We start from the raw sequence: 21,081 nt of genomic DNA on the forward strand, positions 1-21,081 counted from the left end.
GCAGTGAGGCCTGACCCGGCACCGTCAGTCATGCAGTCATTCACTAGTGGACAGCTCAGTCCAGCCACCCCAGTCTGCCCAGCCCTGGGTGGACAGTGCCCTTTGCTGGCCTTTCCGTGCTGGGGTGGCCCGTTGTCTTCCCGCGTGGGGACGTCCCCCAGGGACTCCCGCACGGTCCTTGTCCTCCGTGGCCAGGCTGTCCCCCGACTCTGTCCTCTCACAGGCCCGCGCTACGTGTCACAGCGCCAGGGCCTGGGCCGCTGTCCACAGCAGGGCGCCTGGTGACAGTGGCGGCGGCAGCAGCACCAGCAGCAGCAGCGTGGCGGAGGCCACCAGCGGGCCCGGGGCCCCGGGGAGGGAGGAAGCCCGGGAGCTGCACGAGCAGACTTCGTAGCCGTCCTCCGAGCGGCTCTGGTGGCGCTGTCCCGGGGGGGCGCGGGCCGCCTCCGCTCCGTCCACGCCCACGGCCTCAGAGCCGTCGGCCTGCGAGTCTCCACACACCAGCCAGTCCCGGGCCGTGGACTGCGGGTACCCGGGCGCCGCCTCCAGCTCGCCATCCAGCACTTTCCAGTACTCCTGGCCCCGGAAGAAGTAGGAGGCACCTGAGAAGCAGAGAGCGGGCTGAGCTCAGGGAGGGCGGGGCGGGGCGGGGCTCGCGCTAGACTCACAAGGCCGGGGGCGGGGCTCGCGCTAGACTCACAAGGCCGGGGGCGGGGCTCGCGCTAGACTCAAACGGCTGGGGGCGGGGCTCGCGCTAGACTCACACGGCGGGGGCGGGGCTCGCGCTAGACTCAGCCGGCCGGGGGCGGGGCTCGCGCTAGACTCAGCCGGCCGGGGGCGGGGCTCGCGCTAGACTCACACGGCGGGGGCGGGGCTCTTGCTAGACTCAGCCGGCCGGGGGCGGGGCTCGCGCTAGACTCACACGGCCGGGGGCGGGGCTCGCGCTAGACTCAGTCGGCCGGGGGCGGGGCTTGCCCTAGACTCAGACGGCCGGGGGTGGGGCTCGCACCAGACTCAGCCGGCCGGGGGCGGGGCTCGCGCTAGACTCAGCCGGCCGGGGGCGGGGCTCGCGCTAGACTCAGCCGGCCGGGGGCGGGGCTCGCGCTAGACTCAGCCGGCCGGGGGCGGGGCTCGCGCTAGACTCAGACGGCCGGGGGCGGGGCTCGCGCTAGACTCAGCCGGCCGGGGGCGGGGCTCGCGCTAGACTCAGACGGCCGGGGGCGGGGCTCGCGCTAGACTCACACGGCGGGGGCGGGGCTCTTGCTAGACTCAGCCGGCCGGGGGCGGGGCTCGCGCTAGACTCACACGGCCGGGGGCGGGGCTCGCGCTAGACTCAGTCGGCCGGGGGCGGGGCTTGCCCTAGACTCAGACGGCCGGGGGTGGGGCTCGCACCAGACTCAGCCGGCCGGGGGCGGGGCTCGCGCTAGACTCAGCCGGCCGGGGGCGGGGCTCGCGCTAGATTCAGCCGGCCGGGGGCGGGGCTCGCGCTAGACTGCTGTGGGGGTCGGGCCAGACCCTGGTAGGGGGTTCGCGCTAGACGGCGGGGGCGCTCAGCTCAGATAGACTCTGAGACCGTCAGCATCTGCTCAGCTGCGCTGCAGGCTCGGCCACAGGCCTGGGAAGCTCGGGAGGAGCCTGCAGGGGCAGGGATGGCCCGGGAGACGCTGTCTCTCCCTCCCTGGGTATTTACGGGGGCCACTCTGTGCAGGGCTGTTCTAGGTGACATGATACAGCGCTGAAAACAAAACAGAGGCCGCAGCCGCCCCCGGAGCTGACCCTGCGGGGATGTTTCTTCTACACTGCTGGACCCGTCAAGGAGCACGGGTGACGCCCAGGAGGGCGCTGGGCAGGGCCGGAGCCGGCGAGGGAGGGGCTGCGTGGGCATCTCAGGAGAGTGTGCCTAGAGGCGGGCGTGGCAAGCGCCAAGGCCCTGGGGCAGGAGCGCGGCTGGGAGCGGCAGGGGCGACGGCGAGCAAGCCGGCTCCCGGGCCAGGCCTTTGGGGAGTGACTCGGGGACCCCAGCAGGGTCTGCAGCTCAGGCGAGGGGCTGGGACCCTCAGAGCCCACACCGAGCTGGGCCGTCCTCCTGGCAGGAGCCCTCCGGCGGCCCTGTCGTGACCCCTGGTGGGGAAACAGTCCGCACGCCCCGCCCGCGGTCGGTGCTCACCGTCAGACCAGCGCATGGCGTCGTCCAGCGTGCTGGGGACGCCCCTCCACAGGGGGCTCTGGGCGGGGTAGCCGGGGTCCATGCGCCTCGTGTGGTCATCGTAGCGCCAGTACAGCTGGTCCTTAAAGAAATAAGTCCTGTCATTGTAGGCCCAGGAGAAGGCGGCGTCGATGCCGCCAGGCGGGAGGCTGAAGTCGGAGACGGGCCGCGGGTATCCTTCCTCTACGTTATTGTCCTTGAACACCCAATACCTGTCTCCTGGGGGCGAGAGAAACAGCTGTGGGCAGGGGGCTCCAGCCTTTCCTTCTCCCCTGCATCGGCCGCCCTTGCCCGGGTCCCTCGCCTGGGCCTGAAGGGGCGGTGGCCACAATGCAGTCACCTTGCATCACAGCGGCCCCACGGATACTTAGTGAGCACCTACCAGGCCCGGCCCAGGCCGTCCCGTCCAGCCGGCAGCCTATGACTCAGGCTAAACTGCAACCCACAACACGCTGGTCTACTGTTTTTTTTTTTTTTTTTTTTGAGAAGGGTCTCACTCTGTCACCCAGGCTGGAGTGCAGTGGTGCGATCTTGGCTCACTGCAACCTCCACCCTTGGGTTCAAGTGATTCTCATGCCTCAGCCTCCCGAGTAGCTGGGGTTACCGGCATGCGCCACCACGCCTGGCTAATTTTTGTATTTTTAGTAGAGATGGGGTTTCTTCACATTGGCCAGGCTGGTGTACAACTCCTGACCTCAGGTGATCATCCTGCCTCGGCCTCCCAAGTGCTGCGATTACAGGTGTGAGCCACGACGCCCTTTGCCCAGGCTGGGCTCAAACAGTGCTCCCGTCTCAGCCTCCCAAGTGCTGGGATCACACGGGTGAGCCTCCGCACCTGGCCGACCCCTCTTTCTGCACAAAGGACTAGAACATCTTCCTGGCAAAGACGAGAAAGGGCCTCCCTCAAGGCCTAACTAACTGTGTGACTCTTTCTCTTGAGACAGTCTAATTCTGTAGCCCAGGCTGGAGTGCAATGGTCTGATCTTGGCTCATAGGCAACCTCTGCCTCCTGGGTTCACGCGATTCTCCTGCCTCTGCCTCCTACGCAGCTGGGACTACAGGCGCCCGCCACCACACCCAGCTAATTTCTGTATTTTCAGTACAGACGGGGTTTAACCATATTGGCCAGGATGGTCTTGAACTCCTGACCTCAGGTGATCTGCCTGCCTCAGCCTCCCAAAGTGCTGCAATTACAGGCGTGAGCCACCATGCCTGGCAGCTGTGAGACTCTTACACCTTTGAAAGAGTTCGCACAGCAGCAAAACACTTAAAGCTCCTTTGTTGGATACGTGGTTTGAATACACATTTCTCCCGAGAAATACAGATGGCAATAAGCACTTGAGGATGCCTAACATCACCAGAGAAATGACTAGAGGCCACCTCGCCCCCACCATCAAGAACACGGAGAGTCACAAGTGTTGGGGCCGTGGGGGCCGTGTGGTCCGGGCCCTGCCGGCGGGTGTGAGACTGTGCAGCCATTGTGGGAAACAGAATGTAGGCTCCCCAAACATAAAAATAGAATGACCACATGATCCCGCATTCCCACTTCTGGGGATAAATCCAAAAGAAGGGGAAGCAGAGTCTCGGAGAGACCTTCACACACACGCTCCCAGCAGTGACCTTTACACACTCACACTCGCAGCAGTGACCTTTACACACACACGCTCTCAGCAGTGACCTTTACACACACAGCAGTGTCCTTCACACTCACGCTCCCAGCAGTGACCTTTACATACGCTCCCAGCAGTGTCCTTTACACACACACGCTCGCAGCAGTGACCTTTACACACACAGCAGTGTCCTTCACACTCACGCTCCCAGCAGTGACCTTTACATACGCTCCCAGCAGTGTCCTTTACACACACACGCTCCCAGCAGTGACCTTTACACACTCACGCTCGCAGCAGTGACCTTTACACACACACGCTCGCAGCAGTGACCTTTACACACACAGCAGTGTCCTTCACACGCTCCCAGCAGTGACCTTTACACACTCACGCTCGCAGCAGTGACCTTTACACACACACGCTCGCAGCAGTGACCTTTACACACACAGCAGTGTCCACACGCTCCCAGCAGTGACCTTTACACACTCACGCTCGCAGCAGTGACCTTTACACACTCACGCTCGCAGCAGTGACCTTTACATACGCTCCCAGCAGTGTCCTTTACACACACACGCTCCCAGCAGTGACCTTTACACACGCTCACAGCAGTGTCCTTTACACACACACGCTCCCAGCAGTGACCTTTACACACGCTCGCAGCAGTGTCCTTCACACTCAGACTCCCAGCAGTGTCCTTTACACACGCTCGCAGCAGTGTCCTTTACACACACATGCTCCCAGCAGTGACCTTTACACACACACTCCCAGGAGTGACCTTTACACACGCTCGCAGCAGTGTCCTTTACACACACGCTCCCAGCAGTGACCTTTACACACACATGCTCCCAGCAGTGACCTTTACACACACATTCCCAGGAGTGACCTTTACATACGCTCACAGCAGTGTCCTTTACACACACGCTCACAGCAGTGTCCTTTACACATACACGCTCCCAGCAGTGACCTTTACACACATACTCCCAGGAGTGACCTTTACATACGCTCACAGCAGTGTCCTTTACACACACGCTCCCAGCAGTGACCTTTACACACGCTCCCAGCAGTGACCTTTACACACACACGCTCCCAGCAGTGACCTTTACACACGCTCACAGCAGTGACCTTTACACACACATGCTCCCAGCAGTGACCTTTACACACACACTCCCAGGAGTGACCTTTACACACGCTCGCAGCAGTGTCCTTTACACACACGCTCCCAGCAGTGACCTTTACACACACATGCTCCCAGCAGTGACCTTTACACACACATTCCCAGGAGTGACCTTTACATACGCTCCCAGCAGTGTCCTTTACACACACACGCTCCCAGCAGTGACCTTTACACATACACGCTCACAGCAGTGTCCTTTACACACACACTCCCAGGAGTGACCTTTACACACGCTCGGAGCAGTGTCCTTTACACACACATGCTCCCAGCAGTGACCTTTACACACACTCCCAGGAGTGACCTTTACATACGCTCACAGCAGTGTCCTTTACACACACGCTCACAGCAGTGTCCTTTACACATACACGCTCCCAGCAGTGACCTTTACACACATACTCCCAGGAGTGACCTTTACATACGCTCACAGCAGTGTCCTTTACACACACGCTCCCAGCAGTGACCTTTACACACGCTCACAGCAGTGACCTTTACACACACACGCTCCCAGCAGTGACCTTTACACACACACGCTCCCAGCAGTGACCTTTACACACGCTCACAGCAGTGACCTTTACACACACATGCTCCCAGCAGTGACCTTTACACACACACTCCCAGGAGTGACCTTTACACACGCTCGCAGCAGTGTCCTTTACACACACGCTCCCAGCAGTGACCTTTACACACACATGCTCCCAGCAGTGACCTTTACACACACATTCCCAGGAGTGACCTTTACATACGCTCACAGCAGTGTCCTTTACACACACGCTCACAGCAGTGTCCTTTACACATACACGCTCCCAGCAGTGACCTTTACACACATACTCCCAGGAGTGACCTTTACATACGCTCACAGCAGTGTCCTTTACACACACGCTCCCAGCAGTGACCTTTACACACACTCCCAGGAGTGACCTTTACACACGCTCACAGCAGTGTCCTTTACACACACGCTCACAGCAGTGTCCTTTACACATACACGCTCCCAGCAGTGACCTTTACACACATACTCCCAGGAGTGACCTTTACATACGCTCACAGCAGTGTCCTTTACACACACGCTCCCAGCAGTGACCTTTACACACGCTCACAGCAGTGACCTTTACACACACACGCTCCCAGCAGTGACCTTTACACACACACGCTCCCAGCAGTGACCTTTACACACGCTCACAGCAGTGACCTTTACACACACATGCTCCCAGCAGTGACCTTTACACACACACTCCCAGGAGTGACCTTTACACACGCTCGCAGCAGTGTCCTTTACACACACGCTCCCAGCAGTGACCTTTACACACACTCACAGCAGTGACCTTTACACACACACGCTCCCAGCAGTGACCTTTACACACACACTCCCAGGAGTGACCTTTACACACGCTCGCAGCAGTGTCCTTTACACACACGCTCCCAGCAGTGACCTTTACACACACTCACAGCAGTGACCTTTACACACACACACTCACAGCAGTGACCTTTACACACACACGCTCCCAGCAGTGACCTTTACACACGCTCACAGCAGTGACCTTTACACACACATGCTCCCAGCAGTGACCTTTACACACACACTCCCAGGAGTGACCTTTACATACGCTCGCAGCAGTGTCCTTTACACACACATGCTCCCAGCAGTGACCTTTACATACGCTCACAGCAGTGACCTTTACACACTCATGCTCCCAGGAGTGACCTTTACATACGCTCACAGCAGTGACCTTTACACACACATGCTCCCAGCAGTGACCTTTACATACGCTCACAGCAGTGTCCTTTACACACACGCTCCCAGCAGTGACCTTTACACACACTCACAGCAGTGACCTTTACACACACACGCTCCCAGCAGTGACCTTTACACACACACTCCCAGGAGTGACCTTTACACACGCTCACAGCAGTGTCCTTTACACACACATGCTCCCAGCAGTGACCTTTACATACGCTCACAGCAGTGACCTTTACACACTCATGCTCCCAGGAGTGACCTTTACATACGCTCACAGCAGTGACCTTTACACACACACGCTCCCAGCAGTGACCTTTACATACGCTCACAGCAGTGACCTTTACACACACACGCTCCCAGCAGTGACCTTTACATACGCTCACAGCAGTGACCTTTACACACGCTCACAGCAGTGTCCTTTACACACACGCTCCCAGGAGTGACCTTTACATACGCTCGCAGCAGTGTCCTTTACACACACGCTCCCAGGAGTGACCTTTACATACGCTCACAGCAGTGACCTTTACACACACACGCTCCCAGCAGTGACCTTTACACACGCTCACAGCAGTGACCTTTACACACACACGCTCCCAGCAGTGACCTTTACACACGCTCCCAGCAGTGACCTTTACACACACGCTCACAGCAGTGTCCCTTACACACTCACGCTCCCAGGAGTGACCTTTACACACACACGCTCCCAGGAGTGACCTTACACACACTCCCAGCAGTGTCCTTTACACTCACACTCCCAGCAGTGAGCTTTACACACTCACAGCAGCATCCTCCACAGGAGCCCAGAGGAGAAGAAACCCAGGTGGACAGGGAACGAAATGAGTCCGTCCGTGCCATGGAACGTCGCTCGGACTTGGCCAGGAAGGATACCCAGCACCTGCCACGGCGTGCGTGAGCCCTGAGGCCCTTCCGCTGAGCGACACGAGCCAGGCACAGAGGGCAGGGCCCGTCTGTCCCACTGACGTGGGATCCCTAGCGCACTCGGAGCCATGGGGACAGCGAGGGGAGTGGGCGCCTGGAGCTGCGGGGGGTGGGGGCATCCGCGTGTCGTGGGGGCGGCGTCTCCGTTGGGAAGATGGAAATCTGGAGGTGGATGCCAGTGACGGCCATGCAGCTACATGAACAAGCTTCATACCACTGAGCCGTGCACTTAAAATGGTTAAAATGTGTTCACCAAATCCACAATTTAAAATTATCAAAAAAACCAGGGCTGGGAGTGTTGGCTCACGCCTGTGATCCCAGCACTTTGGGAGGTCAAGACGGGTGGATCACCTGAGGTCGGGGGTTGAAGACCAGCCTGAATAACATGGTGAAATCCCGTCTCTACCAAAAATACAAATAAATTAGCCAGGCACGGCGGTGAGCACCTGTAGTCTCAGCTACTCGGGAGCCTAAGGCAGGACAACCTGCGCTTGAACCTGGAAGATCAAGGCTGCACTGAGCCAAGATCAGGACACTGCACTCACGCCTGGGTGACAGAGTGAGACTCTGTCTGAAAAAAGTAAAGTAAAATAAAATTTAAAAATAAAATGAGCAAAAACCGTCCTTTGCTGGAGACTGGAGAGGGCTGTGATGTCTGTAAGGAGGGGAGGGTTAAGGAGATAATGCGATGAGTGACAAACGGGCCTGCCCTGCTGCATGTGGCTGCGTGGGAACCAGACAGGTGCGCCTGTAAGGAAACCAGGCGGGGGCAGGGCACCCAGGGCTGGGACGGGCTGTGACAAGAGACCCACATGTTCTCAAGTCTCTCCTGGCAAGTGACCGACCCCTCACATCCAGAAATGGAGCTTTATGGTAGAGAAACCTGCAGACGCACCTCATGCAGGTGACCACAGCAAACATCACCAGATAGGGCGGCTCGGGGCTCAGAACACGGCCCCTCGGTGACATTCCTGCTGGACATGCAGAACCAGAACCTGATCCAGAGGGCACGCCAGGCAGACCCACCGGGGGAAGCGGCTGGAACGCGCCGGGCGGACCCACCGGGGGAAGCGGCCGGAACACGTCCAACGTGTGCAAGGCAAGGAGGCCGCTGAATGGGCGACTGTGTGTGCCAGGTCTCTGCTCCGGGAGGCGCTATGGGTCACCCTGGGACCTTTGGCGAGGTCGCACGGGGGAGGCTAGGAGCAATGGGGCATGAGGTTTACGTCATTCTCTTTTTTTCTCTTCTAGTGCAAGTACTGTCTTTGGGGATTTTTTTTTTTGAGACAAGGTCTTGCTCTGTCGCCCAGGCTGGAGTGCAGTGCATGATCATGGCTCAGTGCAGCCTCCACCTCCTGGCTTAGGTGGTCCTCCTGCCTCAGCCTCCCAGGTCGCTGCAGCCTCTTTCCCTTCGGGATGGATCAGACCTTCGGGAGCAGTCACCTGAAGGCTCCCAAATGACGGTGGTGACTGAGTCAAATGCCAAGGGCTGGGCGGGCGATGGAGCGACAGGAAGTGGTTCCCTGGCAGACACGAAGAACACCCTTTACCTCCGCGAGGAAACAGGGTTCTGCCCGTGCGTGTGGGACTGGCTGCCACGCTGGACTGAACGATTCCCCCAACTCGTATCCACCCAGAATCTCAGGACGTGACCTTGCTCGGAAAGGGTCTTTGCAGATGTGTTAGTTAAGATGAGTTAAGATGGGATGAGGCAGGCTGGGCGCGGTGGTTCTCGCCTGTAATCCCAGCACTTTGGGAGGCCAAGGTAGGTGGGTCACCTGAGGTCAGGAGTTCGAGACCAGCCTGGCCAACATGGCGAAACCCTGTCTCCACTAAAAATACAAAAATTAGCCAGAGTGGTGACAGGTGCCTATAATCTCAGCTGCTCGGGAGGCTGAGGCAGGAGAATCGCAATCCAGGAGGTGGAGGGTCCAGTGAGCCGAGATCATGCCACTGCAATCCTGCAATCCAGCCTGGGTGACAGAGTGTCTCAAAAAAAAAAGGGGGGCGGATATTAGGACCTGAATCAAGGCTCGGCTTCCTTATAAGAGACAATGTCAAGCTGGAGGAGGTGACGGCTTGGTGAAGACAGAGGCGGTGGCAGCAGGGACGTGGCTGAGGGCGACACCAAACGTGGGCAAGGCCTAGGAGGGCCTCCAGAGAGGACCCACGCTGCCCACACTGTGAGGGAAGCTGCGTGTTTCTGCCCAGCGTGGGGGCCTCTGTCCTGCCATCCTGCCTGCCCCTGCAGCCCTGCTGCCCCCGCTCCCGTCTCCCTTTCCTGCCCTGCATGGAGCCTTGGAGGCACGAGGAATGCTTCCCACAGCACCACCACGAGGTCGTTCCGGGAAAGGTGGGTACAGGGCTGCCCTGGGGAGAGGAGCCTGGCTGCAGCAGCCACGGCCCCTGACGCTTCTGCCCCAGCCTCCTCCAGGCCCGGCGGCTACAGGCCCGTCTGTGACGCGCTCAGCAGGACTGCTCCTGCCTCGGGCGGCAGCTCCCCGGCCCTGAACACCGCTCCTAGCTTCTGCTTGCTCGGCATCCCCCTAAACAGACCGCTCCCATCGCCCTTCCTTTCTGACCACCCTGAACGGCACCGGAAATCAAGCCCTCCGGACTTGGGGGAGGACTGTGTGCCCGACGAGGGCGGGGGCAGGGCTGCCCACCTGTTCGCCCTCCATGTGCCTGCAGCGGCTGCCGCAGGACGGGCACACAGGAGGTGCTCTGCATGCATGTGCTGAGTGCACAAGCAAACAAGCGCTCGGTGCTGACCCAGCCTCTGGGCAGACGCGGGGCTTCCACGCAGCGGGATGCAGGCTGAACCCCCTCCGGGAGGCCCGGAGCGTGAGGGGGAGCCCGCCCACCTTTGAAGAAGACGATCTTGTGGTCGCTGGCGCGCTCGTACACGGCGTCCACGCTGTCCAGGTGGAGTGGCAGGCCCCGCCAGAAGCGGTGCATCTGTGCCGGCTGCAGGGACACCAGATGCCGGTCCCGCGTCAGCCGCCAGAAGTACTTGCCTGGGGACACAGAAGACAGAGGTGAGGGTTGGGCTGCAGAGGGGGTCTGCGCCGGACTGGGCCACGCCCTCTGCCCACCGCCACAGGAACCCCGGGGGTACCTTTGAAGAAGAATGCTTCACCCCGGATCTGGGCCACCGCGTCAAAGTGCGTGCTGCACCTGTGGGGCACGTCCTTCCTGGGCCTGCGGGGTGGTTGGGGAGGGGGGAAGAGAAGCTGGTGGGCTCGGAGGCAGGGCATCCTTCAGGGGAGCCCCTAACCTGAGCAGCACGGGCCAGGCATGCTTGGGGGGAGCCCCTATCCCTGCCTGGGGGTCTCCTCCTGAAGAGACAGGCAAATTAAAACAGGGGTGCCTGTCCACCGTTTCACAGGATGGCAGGGAGCAAGATCTATGCTCTGAGAACACAGTGCCGGGGGCTGCAGGGAAGGCAGGGCTTGGCGGGGGAGACTGGTGCAGTAACCACGGGACCCTGAGCCCAGAACTCTGTCCTACAGGAGCGTGTTCACAGTGACATCGCTGTAACGGCTAAAGATCGGGGACAAGGCGCACGTCCGCCGAGAGATGGCGTCAAAGAGAGCGGCTCCCTCACGGCTTTAACCGATACGGTTACACATACAGTCCCGTGACATCTGAGGCTGCGTGACAAGGTCACAGCTTCCACTGGCCTCGGGCAGTACCAGCTCTCGGGACAACTTCCCTGAGAATCCAGCTGCCATGGGCGGGTCATGCCTTGTGGAGCGGCTCCGACGGCCGTCCGGTTAGGCCAGCCCTGGCACCAGACGTGAGCCCAGACAGTGAATGTCCCGGCCACAGGGCACAGCCAGACACTTGCAGGCCTGGCCTGACTTCCTGACGCTGGGAATCTTGGGCTTCATGAAACGCTCATCAGGCTGGGCTGCCTGTCTCATGGCAGCAGCTGACAGGGACGAGGAGACAGGAACCCGAGTCTGATGTTGTCATCCCTGTGCAGGGTCCCTGGCAGGGGAGGCCAGTATTAGAAGGGGTTTAAGAAAAGACAAAATGTCACTGAGCTCAACCGGCCACAGCTGCGGGCTTCCCAGGGATCTGAGCCACGGTTTGGGGCAGATGTTGCCTGGGACGTGGCACGGACAGGCCGACCACCGTGGGTGGCGACCGTGGGCCCAGGGCTTACGGGATGCTGGGCCGGTCGTCTGGGGGCTCCGGCAGCAGGGGAGGCTCCTCGGTCTGCGCGGTGGGAGACACAGACTCCCTCACACCTGTGGGAGACAAGGAGGGGGACGGCCTCAAACCCCAGGTGCCTGCCTCACCCCACATCCCAGTAGCCCCTCTCAATCCCAGGCAGGAAACCGAGGCCACTCAGAGGACAGGCTCTCAATTTGCACTGTGGGGACACAGCTGCAACCGGCGAGACTGCCGCCCCCAGAGCTGACGGCCAGTCGGAGTCCTCGCCGAGTTAAGTACTCAGTGTGTGAGCACTGGCCCGCAATTCCACTCCAGTCTACACCCTAGAGAGCCGGAGACGGGCTGCAATTCCACCCCGGTCTACACCCTAGAGAGCCGGAGATGGGCTGCAATTCCACCCCGGTCTACATCCTAGAGAGCCGGAGACGGGCTGCAATTCCACCCCGGTCTACACCCTAGAGAGCGGGAGACGGGCTGCAATTCCACCCCGGTCTACACCCTAGAGAGCCGGAGACGGGCTGCAATTCCACCCCGGTCTACACCCTAGAGAGCCGGAGACGGGCTGCAATTCCACCCCGGTCTACACCCTAGAGAGCCGGAGACGGGCTGCAATTCCACCCCGGTCTACACCTTAGAGAGCCGGAGACGGGCTGCAATTCCACCCCGGTCTACACCCTAGAGAGCCGGAGACGGGCTGCAATTCCACCCCGGTCTACATCCTAGAGAGCCGGAGACGGGCTGCAATTCCACCCCGGTCTACACCCTAGAGAGCCGGAGACGGGCTGCAATTCCACCCCGGTCTACACCCTAGAGAGCCGGAGATGGGCTGCAATTCCACCCCGGTCTACATCCTAGAGAGCCGGAGACGGGCTGCAATTCCACCCCGGTCTACACCCTAGAGAGCCGGAGACGGGCTGCAATTCCACCCCGGTCTACACCCTAGAGAGCCGGAGACGGGCTGCAATTCCACCCCGGTCTACACCCTAGAGAGCCGGAGACGGGCTGCAATTCCACCCCGGTCTACACCCTAGAGAGCAGAAGACGGGCTGCAATTCCACCCCGGTCTACACCCTAGAGAGCAGAAGACGGGCTGCAATTCCACCCCGGTCTACATCCTAGAGAGCCGGAGACGCGCTGCAATTCCACCCCGGTCTACATCCTAGAGAGCCGGAGACGGGCTGCAATTCCACCCCGGTCTACACCCTAGAGAGCAGAAGACGGGCTGCAATTCCACCCCGGTCTACACCCTAGAGAGCAGAAGACGGGCTGCGATTCCACCCCGGTCTACACCCTAGAGAGCCGGAGACGGGCTGCAATTCCACCCCGGTCTACACCCTAGAGAGCAGAAGACGGGCTGCAATTCCACCCCGGTCTACACCCTAGAGAGCCGGAGACGGGCTGCAATTCCACCCCGGTCTACATCCTAGAGAGCCGGAGACGGGTTGCAATTCCACCCCGGTCTACATCCTAGAGAGCCGGAGACGGGCTGCAATTCCACCCCGGTCTACACCCTAGAGAGCAGAAGACGGGCTGCAATTCCACCCCGGTCTACACCCTAGAGAGCAGAAGACGGGCTGCGATTCCACCCCGGTCTACACCCTAGAGAGCCGGAGACGGGCTGCGATTCCACCCCGGTCTACATCCTAGAGAGCCGGAGACGGGCTGCAATTCCACCCCGGTCTACATCCTAGAGAGCCGGAGACGGGCTGCGATTCCACCCCGGTCTACACCTTAGAGAGCCGGAGACGGGCTGCGATTCCACCCCAGTCTACACCCTAGAGAGCCGGAGACGGGCTGCAATTCCACCCCGGTCTACATCCTAGAGAGCCGGAGACGGGCTGCAATTCCACCCCGGTCTACACCTTAGAGAGCCGGAGACGGGCATTCCCACAGGAGCTGGCACCCCAGCCTTCACAGCACCGTTCCTCACAACCGACAGGGCGGTAACACAGTGCCTGCTGTAGGCTGCACGATGATAAAACTGTTCAGCCGTGAGAAGGAATCCAGGCGGCATCCATGCCACCACGGGGTGAACCTGGAGCACGCCATGCTCAGGTAGCAGGTGGGCCAGGCATGGGGCTCATGCCTGTAATCCCAGCACTTTCAGAGGCCAGGGCAGGAGGATTGCTTCAGCCTAGGAGTTTGAGACCAAACTGGGCAGCATGGTGAAACCCCATTTCTACAAAAACTTTAAAAATTAGCCAGGTGTGCAGGTGTGGTGGTACACACCTGTAGTCCCAGCTGCTCGGGAGCCTGAGTCAGGAGAATCACTTGAGCCCAGGAATTTGAGACAAGTGCCACAGAGTGAGACCTCATATCTTAAAAAAAAAAAAAGGGCTGGCATGGTGGCTTACGCCTGTAATCCAAGCACTTTGGGAGGCCAAGGCAGGCAGATCACAGGGTCAGGAGTTTGAGACTAGTCTGGCCAATGTAGTGAAACCCTGTCTTTACTAAAAATACAAAAAAATTAGTGGGGTGTAGTGGCGTATGCCTGTAATCCCAGCTACTCGGGAGGCTGAGGCAGGAGAATCGTGTGAACCCGGGAGGTGGAGGTTGCAGTGAGCTGAGACGCACTCTAGCCTGGGCAACAGAGTGAGACTTCGTCTCAAAAAAAAAAAAAAAAAAAGAATCCAGACACAAAAGGTTGCATGGCTGCATTAGGGGCCGATCTATGGAGACACAGTCTGTCAGTAGTGGGGTTGCCAGGGGCCAAGGCGGGGCCTGGGATGGGTGTCGGGTCCCCTTTAGTAGTAGTGGGTGATTAGAAAGTTCTAGAACCAGGGCCGGGTGCAGTGGCTCACGCCTGTAATCCCAGCACTTTGGGAGGCCGAGGCGGGTGGATCACTTGAGGTTCAGAGTTCGAGACCAGCCTGACCAATATGGTGAAACACTGTCTCTAAAAAAAAAAAATTCTAGAACCAGACAGAGGTGGCATCTGCACAACCTTGCGAGTGTCCTAAATGCATGGAAGTGTACACCTTGAAATGGTGAATTTCTTTCTTTCTTTTTTTTTTTTTGAGACAGAGTCTCGCTCTGTCACCCAGGCTGGAGTGCAGTGGCGCGATCTGGGCTCGATCTGGGCTCACTGCAACCTCCGCTGCCTGAGTTCAAGCCATTCTCCTGCCTCAGCCTCCTGAGTAGCTGGGATTACAGGCACATGCCACTACACCTGGCTAATTTTTGTATTTTTAGTAGACATGCGTTTTTGCCATATTGGCCAGGCTGATCTCGAACTCCTGACCTCAAATGATCTGCCTGCCTCGGCTTCTCAAAGTGCTGGGATTACAGGCACGAGCCACTGAGCCCAGCCAAAACGGTGAATTGCATGGGATGTGAATTTTTCTACAGCGGAAACTACGCATGGATGTCAGAGCGCGTGAAGTGTCAAGGATGACGCTGAGGCCAGGAGGGGTCTCGGCGGTGGGGGCAGCACTCCTACAGGGTGTGGGGGCAGCTGGGCTGGGTGCAAGTGAGGTGACCATGTCGGCCTCTGATGCACGTGTGCCATCTCCCTGGGGCGCCATCTCCCTGGGGCGCCATCTCCCTGGGGCGCCATCTCCCTGGGGCACCAGCTCCTAGGGCAGGGGCTCCGCCTCACTTCCTGCTGTGAACCCAGTAGAAGGGTCCCTGGGGCCCGACTCTGCTACCGCTGGGTTCCCTGGCCAATCTTCGGACCTCTGGGTGCCTCAGTTTTCTCATCTGCATAGAGGGGGACGTAGTCCCCACCTTATATGGCCACAAAGATCAGATTTCTTTTTTTCACTGCTTAAGGTGTTCTAAAGATGAGATGATTTAAGACCCAAAATGCGATTTGCACAGGCCTGGACACCGTCAACACTGCCTGTCATAACCGTCAGTGTCTGGGGCACAGAGGTGGAATTCTGACCCAGGGGCTCTGGGCACATCAGGGATGGGCTCTGTGGACAGGCCAGAGGGTCCCAGCTGGCACAGCACCATATATAGAGGGAACAGAACAAACCCTCCCGGGGGGGCTCTGCTCGGGGGTGCCTGGGATTTCTGACCCCTCTCCCAGGGCAGCTGTGTCCGGTTTCGGGGAGACACTCACCGTACAGCTGCCAGACCCGCACCCTGTCCTCGTACGAGAGCCTGTAGCGCAGCGGGTCACCCACCGGGCCCTGGTAGTACGGCCGCATGATGGAGTGCGTGGCGGCCACGTGGCTCAACCCAATGGCGTGGCCGAACTCGTGGACAGCCACCGCAAACAGGTCCATCCCGTGGGCATCTGGGGACACAGGGAGCCACGTGAACCAAGGGCAGGAGGGGCTCTGTCCCTGTGAGGAGGGACCAGCAGGCCTCTGCCATGCTGTGGGGTGGGGTGGGCCCAGGCTGGGGTGCCCACGGGGGATGCCTTGGTGTCCGCCATGCCAGACGGATTCTGCAGGGTTACTTGGAATTAACGTGATTGCCCGGGGGGCTCTGTGGGGCCTGCTGGGTTTCTCAGGCCTGGCGTCTTTGTGTCACTCACAGAGGGGCCGACAGCATCTTCTGCACAAGGCCACACAGATAACACCCTGTGCCTGGGCCTGAGTTACATGGGGCCCGGTGTCGGACAGACGGCCTGAGACCCGACGCTGTGGGCACTGACCCCCCCACCCAGGCCCCATGGGATGGGCCTGGCTCCCAGGACGGCCCGGTCCCCCAAGGCCACAGTCTGGGTCGGAATGGCCTCTGTGGAGCCGTGACTTCTGCAGACGATGGTACTTAGCGGGAGCGACTCTGAGCCACGGACAGAGGCCTCACAGCCCTCCTCCCGCGCACCCCTCGGGTGCTGAGGATGCTGAGGACGTGGCGAGGACAGGCTTGGCCCCGCGGCGGCGGCCCCGCCCAACAGGCCAGCACCCAGCGAGGTCGGCCTGTGGGAAATGCCCAGCCGTGCTCAGGGGCAGTGGGCGTGTTTCCAGCCGTGGGGTTGGACACGGGCGCGCCACGGGGGCGCCACGGCTGCTCCTCGGCATCACGGGCTGCCAGGGCCCCTGACCCCGCCCTGGGGGCTGCCCCAGACGCACCCGAGGAGCGGAAGGTCCAGGCCTCGTCGTCGTCAAAGTGGGCGTCCCCTGCGGTGTGGTGGTCACTGGGGAAGAAGGCGTGGGCCACGGTGCCGCCAGGGCCGTCGAAGGGGTAGCCGTCATTGTGGTCGGCCTTGGGGAAGTCGATCTGGATGTCGGCGGCGCTGCCCGCCACCTCGTGGAAGTTCAGGGGCGCGACGTCGCTCCAGACCTTCAGGGCGTAGTACATGAGCGCGCGCACCGTGTCACGGCCCAGTGGCGAGTGCCGAGGGAACGTCCGGACCCTGCGGGCAGGGGTCAGCCAGAGTCCAGTCACGGGGAGCAGGCCGCGTGCCCCAGGCCGAGGCTCCCCGAACGCCCTCCTCAGCCCGGGGGGTGCCCATGCCCACGAGAGTGTCTCCCCACCTTCCGCCTTTCGCCCGTGCCAGGAGACAGGTCCGACGCCCCATGAAGGTCCCAGGAGTTCACCCGGGATGGATGAGGGACGGAGGGACGGAGGGAGAGAGAGCCCAGGAGGGCTGAGGCCCCAGACCACAGGCAAACGTGAGCTCCCACGTGGGGCCATGAGCTCAGGGCCCTCAGCGGGTGTGCCCGCCTGCCCCAGCCCCTGCTCCCCGCAGAAGGGGCTCTCTCTGGTCATCAGCTCTCACACTAGCAGGACTCCTCTGAGCCAGTTTTGACCCCAGGGGACAGCGGAACGGGACCAGTACAGGTGTGGGGGTCAAATAGTGTCCCGCCAAATTCACGTCCACCCTGGCCTGAGGATGTGGCCTGTTTGGAAACAGGGTTGGCTGGGCGTGGTGGCCACATTTGCAACCCCAGCACTGTGGGAGGCTAAGATGGGCGGACTGCTTGAGCTCAAGAGTTCAAGACCAGCCTGGCCAATGTGGCGAAACCCTATATCTACTATTTTATTTTTTTTGAGACCAAGTCTCACTATGTCTCCCAGGCTGGAGTGCAGTGGTGCAATCTCGGCTCACTGCAGCCTCCACCTCCCAGGTTCAAGCGATTCTCCTGCCTCAGCCTCCCGAATAGCTGGGATTACAGGCACACGCCACCATACCCAGCTAATTTTTGTATTTTCAGTAGAGACGGGGTCTTGCCATGTTGGCCAGCCTGGTCTCAAATTCCTGACCGCAAATGATCCACCCACCTTGGCCTCCCAAAGTGCTGGGATTACAGGCATGAGCCACCACACCCAGCCCAGTCTCTACTAAAAATATAAAAAATTAGTTGGGCACGGTGGCTCATGCCTGTAATCCCAGCTACTTGGGAGGCTGAGGTTGCAGTGAGCCAAGACTGCCCTCCAGCCTGGGTGACAGAGTGACACGTGTCAAAAAACAAAAAAATTAGCAAGGTGTGGTGACATGCATCTCTAGTCCCAGCTGCTCGGGAGGCTGAGGCAGGAGGACTGCTTGAGCCCCGGAGGTCAGGGCTGCAGTGAGCTGTGATTGTGCCACTGCACTCCAGCCAGGGCGACAGACCCTGCCTCAAAAACAAAAAGGAAATAGGGTCTTTGTGGATGTCATACTGGGCTGGGGGGCCCTAAATCCACGGGAGAGGCGCTGGCACACAGAAGGGCCAGGGCGGAGCAGAGGCTGCTGATTCCGCCAACGGCTACCCGCAACTGCACAGCTGGACAGAGCCTGGGACGGATGTGCCCTCTGCCTCCTGAGCGAGGAGAGAGCTCCTACTGCGTCAAATACCCCGGCTTGTGGGCATCTACAGAGGCACAGACACGGAGACACAGGGGCCCCGCCCCTCGCCCTGGCCACGCACCCACCTCCACGGGGGCCCCGCCTCTCACCCCGGCCATGCACCCACCTCCACGGGGACCCCGCCCCTCGCCCCGGCCACGCACCCACCTCCACGGGGACCCCGCCCCTCGCCCCGGCCACGCACCCACCTCCACGGGGACCCCGCCCCTCGCCCCGGCCACGCACCCACCTCCACGGGGGCCCCGCCCCTCATCCCGGTCCTGCACCCACCTCCATGGGGGCCCCGCCTCTCACCCCGGCCACGCACCCACCTCCACGGGGACCCCGCCCCTCGCCCCGGCCACGCACCCACCTCCACGGGGACCCCGCCCCTCGCCCCGGCCACGCACCCACCTCCACGGGGGCCCTGCCCCTCATCCCGGTCGTGCACCCACCTCCATGGGGGCCCCGCCTCTCACCCCGGCCACGCACCCACCTCCACGGGGACCCCGCCCCTCGCCCTGGCCACGCACCCACCTCCACGGGGGCCCCGCCTCTCACCCCGGCCACGCACCCACCTCCACGGGGACCCCGCCACTCGCCCTGGCCACGCACCCACCTCCACGGGGGCCCCGCCTCTCACCCCGGCCACGCACCCACCTCCACGGGGACCCCGCCCCTCGCCCCGGCCACACACCCACCTCCATGGGGGCCCCACTCCTCACCCCGGCCATGCACCCACCTCTACGGAGACCCCATCTCTCGCCCTAGCCACGCACCCACCTCTACGGAGACCCCATCCCCCACCGCGGCCACGCACCCACCTCCATGACAGGTTCCTCTTGTTCCACTTGGGTGGGGCTGCAGTGTGGCGTCTCCTGCGAGCCTGGGTCAGGACGGGGAGGTCCGGAAGGGAGCAGCGTGGGGTTCTCATCAGGGCCAGGGTGGCCTCGTCTGCAGGGGTGCGTGAAGCTCAGAGCCTAGCCCCACCTAACCCCCAGCCTAAGATCCCGAGCACCCCCAAGGCAGAGAGCCCTGACTCTAGCACTGGCACCAACCTCCAAGCCACCCCCACCTTCCACCCACTGCAGGGGACCAGCCCCAGGCCCCGAGCTACCCCAGGCAGGGACCCAGTTCCATTCAAGCATAGGGCAGGGCTGTGACGGGTCAGAAGGGGCACGGCTGACTGGCGCAGGCCTGATGGGGGCCACAGCAAGGCAGGCCACCCACTGCCCCCCTGGAGAACTGACCGAGGATGCCGGTGGCCTCCAGGCCACCAAACTGCTGCATGGCTGCGATGGCCCTGGACAGCTCCTCGTGCGTCTGCAGCTGTCCTGTTGCGGGGTCGGCTGGGGGCAGGTAACCAAACCTGCTTAGCCACTCCTGAAGGCAGAGAGCAGGGTGAGGGGGTGCAACGAGGGCCTGGTCCTACCCAACAAGAAGCCTGCCATGGGCCACCACTGCCCGGGACAGGCCCTTCCCAGCCTGATTACCACCCAGCCCCCAATCTGCCCACAAGGCACCTCCTGCCTCTTCCCCAGGCAGCTGCCGGAAAAGTGTCTTAATAAAACTGATGTGCCTTAGATGATGTGAGCTTGTGCAGTGCACGACCTGTACAACCACTCAGGGCAACCCTGCCCCACCCCACGCCTCCGAGGCTGCAAAATACCAGGGAACATTAAAAGGGCTCTTAAATGTGGCCAGTGTCAAATGCAGGCTCTCAGCTGACGTGTGACAGGGCAGTCTGGGCCGCAAGGTCTGAAACCCCAGCTGAGAAAGGCAGTGGTGCAGATACCAGTTCGCGGAATTGGGCCACGGCTGTTCTTTCACGGGGGAGGTAAGAGCCCAGGCTTGCCCGGCGCCGTGGCTCAGGCCTGAGATCCCAGCACTTTGGGAAGCCGAGGTGGGGAGATCGCCTGAGCCCAGGAGCTGGAGGCTGTGACTGCAACAGTGAGACCCTGTCTCACAAACAAAAGCCAGGTTCTAGCCAGGCTGCAAAAGCAGGGGAGCCCCACTCAGCCACCTCCCTGCCGCGTGCCCGAGGCGAGGCAGTCCACCCCTTGGGCTGCTTCCTGAGTCCTTGGCAGGCTGGTGATGAGGATGTGAGCCGGGATGTGGAAAATCCTCACACCAGCACCAGCTCTGCTCTGAAGGGCGCACTGGGGTGGGTGGGAGGCTACCCACATCCGAGCTGAGTGGGAGCAGGAATGGGGGCAGCCCTTTAACCTCGGCACAAACCAAGCCCTGGCCACGAGCCCCAGTCATCTCTGCTACCCTGGGGGGGCCCCAGGGACACGGGGGCCTGGGTGCCATCTGTGGGGACCTGGGGATGGGGGGCCTGGGTACCATCTGTGGGGACCTGGGGACGGGGGGCTTGGGTGCCATCTGTGGGGACCTGGGGACAGGGGGGCCTGGGTGCCATCTGTGGGGACCTGGGGACAGGGGGGCCTGGGTGCCATCTGTGGGGACCTGGGGACGGGGAGTCTGTGTGCCATCTGTGGGGACCTGGGGACG

The 21,081-nt window shown here is 61.1% G+C and overlaps 1 protein-coding gene across 1 annotated transcript; it reads right to left on the reverse strand.

Annotated features, from left to right (window-relative positions):
- Window positions 1-237: 237 nt before the first annotated feature.
- Window positions 238-20,373, reverse strand: MMP17 (matrix metallopeptidase 17). Its single transcript, XM_012434900.2, has 10 exons — window positions 20,363-20,373; window positions 19,818-19,950; window positions 19,392-19,521; window positions 16,871-17,154; window positions 15,910-16,086; window positions 11,833-11,917; window positions 10,780-10,862; window positions 10,526-10,678; window positions 2,168-2,425; window positions 238-602 (listed from the first exon to the last, which is right to left on the reverse strand). Exons 2-10 carry the CDS (start codon window positions 19,855-19,857, stop codon window positions 238-240), a joined length of 1,575 nt encoding a protein of 524 aa, XP_012290323.2. The 5' UTR covers window positions 19,858-19,950; window positions 20,363-20,373.
- Window positions 20,374-21,081: the final 708 nt, after the last annotated feature.

This window comes from Aotus nancymaae, unplaced genomic scaffold, assembly GCF_030222135.1.
Source record: "Aotus nancymaae isolate 86718 unplaced genomic scaffold, 86718_ANA_hifiasm-v0.15.2.pri h1tg000021l, whole genome shotgun sequence".
Lineage (NCBI taxonomy): Eukaryota > Metazoa > Chordata > Mammalia > Primates > Aotidae > Aotus > Aotus nancymaae.